General features: G+C 39.2%; 1 protein-coding gene across 1 annotated transcript; it reads right to left on the reverse strand.

Annotated features, from left to right (window-relative positions):
• Window positions 1-768: 768 nt before the first annotated feature.
• LOC122660350 (protein RGF1 INDUCIBLE TRANSCRIPTION FACTOR 1-like) lies at window positions 769-2165 on the reverse strand. Its single transcript, XM_043855619.1, has 5 exons — window positions 2074-2165; window positions 1808-1984; window positions 1650-1724; window positions 1429-1569; window positions 769-1331 (listed from the first exon to the last, which is right to left on the reverse strand). Exons 1-5 carry the CDS (start codon window positions 2074-2076, stop codon window positions 972-974), a joined length of 756 nt encoding a protein of 251 aa, XP_043711554.1. The 5' UTR covers window positions 2077-2165; the 3' UTR covers window positions 769-971.
• Between the last annotated feature and the right edge of the window lie 8425 nt (window positions 2166-10590).

A 10590-nucleotide genomic window follows, 5' to 3' on the forward strand; every position in this document is an offset into this window, starting at 1 on the left:
TCACAGGGTTAAGAAAGACAGTAAATCTTGGGAGTTGGAATAAACACCCATGTATTATTTGTTTCTCCTGAAGTATAGGGAAGGGAAAAAGGAAGAGAGAGAGAGAGAGAGAGAGAAGGTGATTTGGGGTTTCCAATGGCTAGGGTTTCAATCCTCACTCTGGTGGTGAGTCACAGTCATACCTGCTAGGTAGAGATAGATTTTAGGTTTCCTCATTTCCAATCCAACCTGAGCCCCTCCCAATTAGATAGAGAGCTTTTCTGCTCCTCTACCCTTTCCCCAAAACTTAGCACAGCTGTACACAATACCCCCAAAATAAAATTAAGTACATACTATATACCCAAAATATCCATCTCTCTCCACCTCACTTTTTTTCATACCCATCTCCCAAAAGACTGAAAATGACAAGTGCAAGCTAGGTTAACAAGATCAAACAAAATATTTTACTGTAATTTGAACTGTCCATTCACAAGAATCCCATTGAATCTCCCCCACACTGAAAGGCAAATTAAACCTAGTGGAGGTGGAGCAATTCAAAATACATAATCAGTAAGTTAAAAAAAGAGTGAATATAAAGGTAAAAAGGACAGAACAAAGCATAAGACTTGGGCTCCCTTCTCTGTCCCACAGCTCTCTATGCTGAAATCTCTGCAGGACTTCTATCAACAAGAAAAGAAGAATAAAAAAAAAAACGAAGGAAATGCTAATGAAAAACTATGAATTAAATAAGAACCTAGAAAGAGAAGAGGGAAAGACAAAGTACAATAATTTCTCTACAAAATTGGGAGGTTTCTGCTTCTTCTCCTCCTCTTTCTAAACAAACCATCTGAGTATCAACAGAGACACTGAAATTGAAATATCAAATAATAGCCTATTCCCAAAAGAACAGGAACGACAACCCACCCTCCCCTCTTCAGTTCCTCCTTTACCACATTTTCAAGAATCTATTAATTACTATTAATCGTACCAATTCAGTACAGAGGCGACCGGTGAGGGATACTCTTTCTCCGATTCAAACTCATAGTGATTTCCGATACTCGTGAGCATGTCGGCCGATACAAGGTCCGGGGGGCTGAGACGCTGGTCCGTTTCTTCTTCACAAACTCGGTAGTTGCAGTGCACGCAAGGGTTTTGCAACTCACTGCACCACCACTTGCGCTTGACCCTGAAGATGTGCGAAAAGAAACTGGCGATTCAAGCATCGAGTCAGGCGTCATTTGGCCATCGTCGAGGTCGCAGCTCTCCCCCTTGGCTCCTTCTGGTAAAGGAAGGAATTCACACTCGTAGAGGTATTTCGATACCCCACCTTCGGTCTTCATCAGTTGATGAACCTGTAACAACAAAGAGCAGTATTAAAAGATACTAGTAAAAGCAAGAGACCCAGAAGAAAATGGGAGAAACCCAGTGAGGTTTTTGAAGGTTTTGAACCTTGCAGGCAAGAGAGCAGAAGAGGTATGGGTCTTGTAGGCTTCTATCACATATGGTGCAGACGTTTCCTGACCCTCTGAAAGGCCTAGATTGAGGCCTTTGATTTAAAAACACAACTTTTGCGCTGTTTGTGGTGTAGGACTATTCACAAACAAGAAAACTACGTCAGTCACTGATTAATAGAACAAAGCTATCTTCTGATGAGAAAATAAGAAACTTACTTGAACATAGTCACAGTTTATCAATTTCTCGATATCATCCACCCGAATAACATCATGATAGACATACCTTCGTATCTGAAGTAAACAAAGAACCTCAGTAATGAACAACAAAGAAGAAGAACAGGAGGGGAAAGGTCAGAAGTTGAAGTTGTAGAAACCTGTAAGAGACGGTGGGAGCGGTGAGGAGATAAGCAGTGAGGACAGATACTGGTGCAACAATCCAAGCAAAAAATGTTCTTTTCGTTCTTCTTCGCGGATTCATGAATCAAACATGGGTTAAAGAACTTCTCTCCAAGAAGGGCTTCAAGCCATTGAGGAAAAGAAGATGTACCCACCTGCAAAGAAGCCCCAAAAAAATGATATTTAAGTTAATTTCAAAGAAAAACCGGCATCAATAACTCCTAGAAGCGAAGCGATAACCCACCATTGTTATGCTTTTCTTTCTATTCTTTTATCTCCGAAGCTCTTGTAAAGAGGAGAAGCAAAACTGTTTATAATGGTACAGAGGGAGTCGCCATCAGAGGCAATTGCAGTTGCAGAGAGAGGTGTGTGAGTGAAAGAGAGAAAAACAAAAGTGGAATTGGGTAGAAGGGGTGAGGGGAGAAAGAGTATAAAAAGGGAAACGGCGCCTGCAGCTGCTACTACTGTGCTCTGTTACTGTTACCAAGGAAGCAACAGGAGTGGTGAGGTTGGGCTCATTTAAAGAGAGCTTGTTTGTAGAAATCTAATTGTGTCGTCCAAATATCAAAAACCAGCGACAATTTTGAAAAGTTTTCCTTTTTCGTTTCTCCCCTTCTTTATTCGATGGATTATTTTTGTTTTTGAAGTCCCTAGAACGGTACAAACCCTAAGTAACTACAGTGATTTCAATATCAAAGCTTGAACAAACTCAATTCTTTATTCCCAGGTTCGCTTTTCTCTCTCTCTCCCTCCCTCTGTCTCTGCAAAATGACAAGACGAGACGGTGACTTTTCTCCATTAGGGTGACGAGAAACGGTAAAAAGATCTTAAAAACTAAAAAGTGACCGCTCCTTCTACAGTGACAGATTGACAGTAGTGGACGACTCTTTCTACGATATGTCTAATTCATCCCCTGATTGACAGTAGTGGACGACTCCACTATACACACGGCCAGGCAGGCCTCGAATGCATAACGACAAGGGCAAAGTGCAAACTAGGTTAACATTAATTAAGAGCAAGGGATCGCTGCTTGGTCACGTGGCTGTGGCTGGATCAGTGTATGACTGTATGATCAATGAGTGTGCATGTTGGAGCATCAATCTGGGTAATTTAACGTGCTCTGTTGTAAGCTCTTTTTTGTATCATTTTTTATTTTCATTTCAATTTATTTTTTTCTTAAAAAATCACTACAAAAAATTATTTTGATAAAAAACAAAAAACTGTTTGATAAATACTAAGCATAAGCATAATAGATTGTAGAATGAAAAATAAATTTGATAACTACCTATGTGTAAATAATTTGTATTACATTTTTAAACAAATGTGCCTTAGTCATAGAAATTCATCATTGAAATTAGGATTAGAAAAATAAGAGAAGTGAAGAACGAGGATCAGATCGGTGAAATAAAAGGATCAAATCTAGAACTCTTCAAACTCTGCTATCACTGACTAAAACCTTTGAAGATCGGAAGATTGGCACTGCATTTTTTTCCTTTTGGTTTGTTTGGATCTATTAGAAATAGGATTCTAGGCAATCGGTATAAGACTTGACAGAATTTGCTTATATATATATATATACCCGAATGAAATATCAAAATAAATACAGAAATAAAACAACTTACAGTACAACGATGACTGTGTTATTGTTTCTTCCAAAGCAGCAAACAAGAACAGAAGTGGAGTCGTACAGAGAGTACTTTCCTTAAGGTGTGGAATGCCCCCTATTTGTGCAGATCCGAGTTGATCTTGTCGTTCTACCTCCAAGATAATACCACTTCAATCACAATTGGCCGCACCCAAAAGTGATTACAATTCGGAGTACCCAAAGGTAATTACTCAGTAATCAGAAAGGAAGAAAAAGAAGAAAAGAAACAAACAGAATGCAGAGAGCACACTGCTCTTTGAAGAGCATAGGAAACACTTGCACGAATTATATGTTTGAAGCCCAAAGCCCATTTGTATTTATAGGCCCACCAGTACCTGTATGCATGGGATGTGTCTCTACACATCTATACATGTACACCCTCATATACAGACCCCTCTACATATAGGTATGTATACATACCAAGTCCCTACGTATGGGTGCATGTATATGCATGTGCCTATATCGGATAAGGGTGCATGTGCTTGTATTTATAGGCCCACCAATACCTGTATGTATGGGATGTGTCTCTACACATCTATACATGTACACCCTCATATGCAGACCCCTCTACATATAGGTATGTGTACATACCAAGTCCCTACGTATGGGTGCATGTATATGCATGTGCCTATATCGGATAAGGGTGCATGTGCTTGTATTTATAGGCCCACCAGTACCTATATGTATGGGATGTGTCTCTACACATCGATACATGTACACCCTCATATACAGATCCCTCTACGTATAGGTATGTGTACATACCAAGTCCCTACGTATGGGTGCATGTATATGCATGTGCCTATATTGGATAAGGGTGCATGTGCTTGTATTTATAGGCCCACCAGTACCTGTATGTATGGGATGTGTCTCTACACATCTATACATGTACACCCTCATATACAGACCCCTCTACGTATAGGTATGTGTACATACCAAGTCCCTACGTATGGGTGCATGTATATGCATGTGCCTATATCAGATAAGGGTGCATGTGCTTGTATTTATAGGCCCACCAGTACCTGTATGTATGGGATGTGTCTCTACACATCTATACATGTACACCCTCATATACAGACCCCTCTACGTATAGGTATGTGTACATACCAAGTCCCTACATATGGGTGCATGTATATGCATGTACCTATATCGGATAAGGGTGCATGTGTTTGTATTTCACCAAAAAAAATACATCATATGAATCCACACTCAACCTCGACCTCGACCTCGACCCCGGCTTGGCTCGGCTCGGCTCGTGCATGTGTGAAAATCACCCCAGACCCCAACCTCACACATGGGACAAGGGAGACTTCCCTTAGAACCCTATGTCCCTTGTATGCTACATGAGCTCATATTAACTTACTTTTCTACTTGTCCCTACGCAATGTAGGACTAAACTTGAAGAGGTACTCAAGCCTTTCCAAGTTTCTTTACAAGTTTACACAAGAGGTCCTTGGTTCAAACCACCATGCACACACATATACAAGTGTTTCCAACAAAATAAAAAACAAAGTGGAGGGAAAGAGTTTTTCATATTTGAAACTTATATTTCAAAAGAACATTTCAAAAAAAGAAAAGTTTGAAACTATTTTTTGAAAACATAAAATACAATAGGATCGAGCCTAGAACTCTTCAATCCCTTTAGCTACTTCTCCATCTTCTCCAATGATTTGCAGTAGAGGAAAGAACTCTTCAAGTCCTTGCAATGTGAACAACAGAGCATTTATAATAGGAATGCTTGATGACTGAGAAAAGCACCTTAACAGGTCTTCTTTCTAAATCCAAAAATGCAGAACCATAAATCAACCAAACCCAACTGGAAGGACTGCAAACAAGAACCAGAAACAAAGGAGAATGGGTAAACATGGTGCAACCTTGATGGATTAACAAATCCCGTTCTGATATTTTCTCTCTCCCTCTCTTTCTCATCTCTTCTTCTCCCACTTCTAGCATGAAACTCTCATCCTTCTTATTCTCTCTTCCTCTATCTTGCATACTAACAATCGTTTTCCTCTGTTTTGCTGTTTGCAATAACATACAATAGAATTGAATGAACCTCTGACTCCGCATTCTTCATCGGTTTGGCTTGAGATTTTGGGCACATGTTACCTTTCTTTGGGCGAGCCAAAACCTCCATCCTGAACTCCAGGGTCTTCATCTGTTACTAGAACTAGACATGCAACCATGGCTACCTAAAGAACTTCCACCTAGCTCTATTTCTTATTAAATTCTTTCACTATCTTGGTGTTAAATTAGGTGCTTATTAGTAAGATTTGATAAAGCATTACAGTAGCTATCTAATCCCAATTTTTCAGGTTGATTGGGTCAGTATTGAGAGAGATTTCTCTATTGCAATTCTGGTTTTCCGCCATGGGTTATGGACGCAAGGAAGAAGACGACTCTTCCTTCCTCCGTAATTCCTTTACTGTCTCTTAGAGCGAACTGCTCAGATCGGGACGAACTCAAAAACAACGACTCCATTGAGTAGATCACAGATTGCATAGTAGATTGGTGAGACTCGTTGCAGGAAGAAAAAACCAGCAGAAGAAGAAGAGAAGGAGGGAGCTTGACTTTCTAAAAATTAAAGTAAATTTCTATTTTACCCCTTGTATTTGGGATTTAAATAAAAGCAAATTTTTATTTTACTCCTTATATTTGGGACTTATGAGAATATGCTCATTAAACTTGACTACATGAGCAAAAAAAGTTGAAGGAAAAACAGATTTTAATCATAATTCATAATAGAATCTTGAACTATTATCAGTTTGGGGGTATTTTCATTTAATTTAAATAAAATTAAGTTTAAAAAGTGATACCAAATATAGAAAAAAATGAAAAATTATCAAAAAATTAAAATAAAAAATGATATGAAAGAGGCTCTAAGTATACAATCAGACAACCTTTTTCTTCCCTTTCCCATTAATTAAATCAAGGGATTGAGTTCTTTATCTACAGGTGTAGTGTCTGTTTTTTTTTTGTTTTTTTTTAAAAAAAAAATTACTAAGATATGCTATGCTTTCAAATAGAGAACATCATCCCTTAAATCATACACCTGTTCTAAATATTAGGGTTTCCTTAAGTTTCAAAAATGAAGTCTTACACAGCTTATGTGGATAATGGCATTTCTGCGATGTGGAAACTTACTCTCTTCTAAATGACATATCTACTCCTTTTGTGGAATGAGAGATAAATTCCAGGAGGGCTAACTGCTAACATACAGTATGCTCCCGACACCTTCTCCTTAAGATCAAACACTTGTTCTAAATACAAATAAATAATCTTAACGCTTATGCGGACACTGGCATTTCAACCACGAGGAAACTTAGATGGCAAGATAAACACATAATAAAGTCATAAGGCTGCATCCTTTTTATTGATATATTAATTTCAATTAATGTGTTTTGCCTACCGTTGAGGTCAAAGTTTATAGCCTCTCTAACTACTAGCGTACCTTTTATCAAAAAACAAAATTACTATCGTACCTTATGTCTTCTTACATTAATATTTGGGCAAGAGATCGTTGTTTAGTTGAGTAGTGTCTCCCTTAGCACAAAGGCCAATAGGAGTACATGCAGGATCTTGATTGAATGAGATTTTTCTATTCGCTGGGACTGAGGGTATTTCACACGATCTTGTGTCTGGGCATAGGAACCATGCGATCAGTTAATGTTCTTTTTTTTTTTTTTTTATAAATTTATTTTAGAGCAAGTATTCTTTGTGGGGGAGCGCAGGGGCTACGTACGTGCAACAGCCAATGAGAGCGCAACACTAGCATCTCAGGGGCAAGATTTCCACTTTTTATGGGGGAAAGGTGGTCATTTCGCCCCAACTATGTTTGGGCGTGGCCGTAGTGTCCCCCTCAAAGAACTTTTCTCCTTTATTTTAAAGAAGAGAGAAAAAAAATAAGGGAAATGGTTCTTTGTCTGGGAACATGACCTACACCAGCACACACACTCTCTCTCTCTCAAACAAGGGGTATAGATGTCTTTTTACATAGGGAGGGAAGAGATAGACACATGGGTGTATTGGCGTAGGCCACACTCCCTTACTGAGTTTTTTTTTTCTTTCTCAAAAAATAAATATAAATAAAGGGAAGTGGTTTGTTGTCAAGCTGCATGCATGGCCTTGCGCAATGGGGGCACGTGCACAGACATCCAAGGAGAGGGGGAAGCATGGTCATTTCACTACTCCATGTGAGAGGACGCAAGGGGATGCTGTCGAGAAGCACTCTTTTTTCCATAAATAAAACACTAGAAAAGATTCTCTGGTCCGGATACGTTAGCATTTCTATGTCTATCTCTTTACACCTTGGTTTTAGTGATTAGTATCTGATCGATCGATTTGTATTGGTATTTGTCGATGCCAATATTGATCCCATATCAATTTTTACTTTTTCTTTTTGGGAAAGAGAACTATGTCCGAGAGTGTAGCCTATGCCAGCACTCCCATGAGCCTATCCCTCTCCTCCTTATATGAAAAGACACATCTGCCCTCTTGTTTTGAGGAGGAGAGAAATAGATACATGAGAGCTAGTGTTGACGTAGGCTACACTCCTGGACGACAGAAAACAACTTTTTTTTTTATTAATACCACATTTCACTTTAGCTGTACCACTTGGTAATTTGGATCAGGATCGGTATTGAAATCGATCCTGATTATTATGACAAAACACGATATCAACCATAGAAAGGGCAATAAGGTCATTTTATATGAGGTGAAGATCATGGATTTAATAATCAAGATCGATTTCAATATCAATCCTGATCCTGATTATTAAATCCATAATCTTCATCTCTTATAAAATGATCTTATTGCCTTTTATGGTTGATATCATGTTTTGTCATAATTCATTAGTGAGTTGTCTACGCAAGACTCGCATTATGCTCAATGCTTAGGCCCTAAGCTAGGTTTGGTTGGCAAAAAATGGATAAAAAAGAAAAAATTTCACATTTGTTTTTTGAATTTGAGGAGAGAGATAGATACATAATCAATCATTATGTCATGATGAAAAAAAGGAAAAAATGATATTCATAATGATTAATTTATGTGTCTATCTCTCTCCTCAAATTAAAAAAAAATAAATTTTGAATACTAGAGAACCCTCTTTCCATTTGATGCGAGAGGATTTAAGGTACTCTTGCTCTTTTGGCATTTTTTTTTTATGAGAACTCTTTTGGTTTTCTTCACTTTACCCTGTGTTTGGTATGTATTCTTGGAATGCATTCTAGGTCTTACCCTGTGTTTGGATACAGAATGTTCCTGCATTCATTCACCAGTCTTAACCATAGTTTTAGGTATTGGTTCGATATGGGTACATTGGTCCATCCATACCGATATCAATCATTAATATCAATACTTGGTCAATATTGAATCGGTGAAGGGTATAATTGTCAAAATATGATCATATATCAGTATCTTTAGTGCAAAATCATCTGATATGACCGATACAGACTGCTACCGATACCTTATTCGATAGGGATACTGATGCCAATACCGATCTGTCCAATAACCGATACCTAAAACCATGGTCTTAACAGCCACATTGAATATCCATTTGACATGGATTAAGTTGAGGCGTTTATCTACCAAACCCACTAAGATGGTCATCAAAGAACACACCTCCAAATTTTAGTTAAATGGTATAAATTTAATGAATTTGACTACCTATGGCCATCTACAGCGATTGATATCTTGGAGCGTTGGATCCGTAATTTCATATGGTCAGGGGAGTCTGAGAAGGCAAAGGCCATCACAGTCCGTTGGGATAATCTATGCAAACCCAAGCGAGAAGGGGGTCTTGGAATTCGACACATACGAGACGTCAATTTGGCATTAATTGCAAAACTAGCGTGGAACATCAAGACGGCAAAGTCAGAGCTTGCAATCTTTTTAAGAGGAAGAATGGTGAACACAGATGGCTCCCTTAAAAAGCACGTGGGGTCATCATCGATCATGCCAGGAATTCGCAAAGTGTGGGGCTTCGTTAATAATGCAGAACGATGGGTGGTAGGTGATGGCACCAAGATACGCTTCTGGTATGACTGTTGGGCTGGGAACCAAAGCATAGAGACACTACTGCAGCCAGAACAAATTCCAAAAGATTTAATTGCTATGGTTTCAGATTTCTTAGAAGGGGACAGGTGGACTTTTCTACAAGTGGTGAATCCAGCACTTAAAGAAATTATTGAAGGAATTCAGGCCCTGGGTATTTCCGGGTCAAATCGAGAAGATAATAGATTGTGGAGGCACTCAAATAATGGCACATTCACGGTGAAATCAGCTTGGGAAGAATTGAGATTAAAGGCAGCTCCACCACGTTGGGCTTGGGCAGTATGGCAACAACAATTTCATCCTCGAACTTCTCTTTTTGGATGGAGGTTGGTCCATAATGCATTACCAACAGATGACAGAGTACGCCGCCGTGCGATTCCATTAGCATCAAGATGTGAGCTATGCCGATCGAAATCTGAATCAGGTTTGCACATTTTTTTGGACTGCAATTTTACATGTCAAGTGTGGGCAGAGATCCTTTCATTCTTTAATGAAAGCTGGAGTGGCTTCCCAGAGCTGGAATTGCACATCTCATGGTGGCGGAGGAAGGCTAGAGTGGTCTCAATGCCTAGAATCTGGAAGGCCTTGCTTATCATAACCTGCCAACAAGTTTGGCTAGAGAGAAATAAAAGAAGGTTTGAGAACTCGATCAACCAGCTCTCCAAGACAGGTAGTGCTGAAGTGTATAAAAAATATTGAGGACTGTACTCGTTTCAATGGTGTACAAATAAGGTCGGTCCAAGATCTGGTTTTGGCACGGACTTTTCGAGCAACAATTGCCAAGCCGCATACTAAGCGAATCATTGAAGTAAAATGGAGGGCACCGCCTCCTGGCTGGATAAAACTTAATATTGATGGAGCTTCTCTGGGTAATCCGGGATCCTCTGGGGCGGGGGGGAATTTCAGAAATCACCTTGGCGCAGTGATCAGGTGCTTTGTTGCTTACCAAGGTATTGAAACAAACTACAACGCAGAGATGACAGCTTTCTTTCTTGGCATCAAAGAAGCGCAGAAATTAAATATAGAAAAGTTATGGGTGGAAAGTGACTCCGAATCTGTAGTCACCGC

The sequence above is a fragment of the Telopea speciosissima genome, chromosome 1, assembly GCF_018873765.1.
Source record: "Telopea speciosissima isolate NSW1024214 ecotype Mountain lineage chromosome 1, Tspe_v1, whole genome shotgun sequence".
In the NCBI taxonomy this organism is placed as follows: Eukaryota; Viridiplantae; Streptophyta; class Magnoliopsida; order Proteales; family Proteaceae; genus Telopea; species Telopea speciosissima.

What these genes read in the sequence shown, in the direction of transcription:
- LOC122660350 (XM_043855619.1), bottom strand. An exon ending in TAAACTGTGACTATGTTCAA is followed by an intron (nt 1,570 to 1,649) that starts GTAAGTTTCTTA and finishes GTTTGTGAATAG; the next exon opens with TCCTACACCACAAACAGCGC. An exon ending in TCTGCTCTCTTGCCTGCAAG is followed by an intron (nt 1,332 to 1,428) that starts GTTCAAAACCTT and finishes TTGTTGTTACAG; the next exon opens with GTTCATCAACTGATGAAGAC.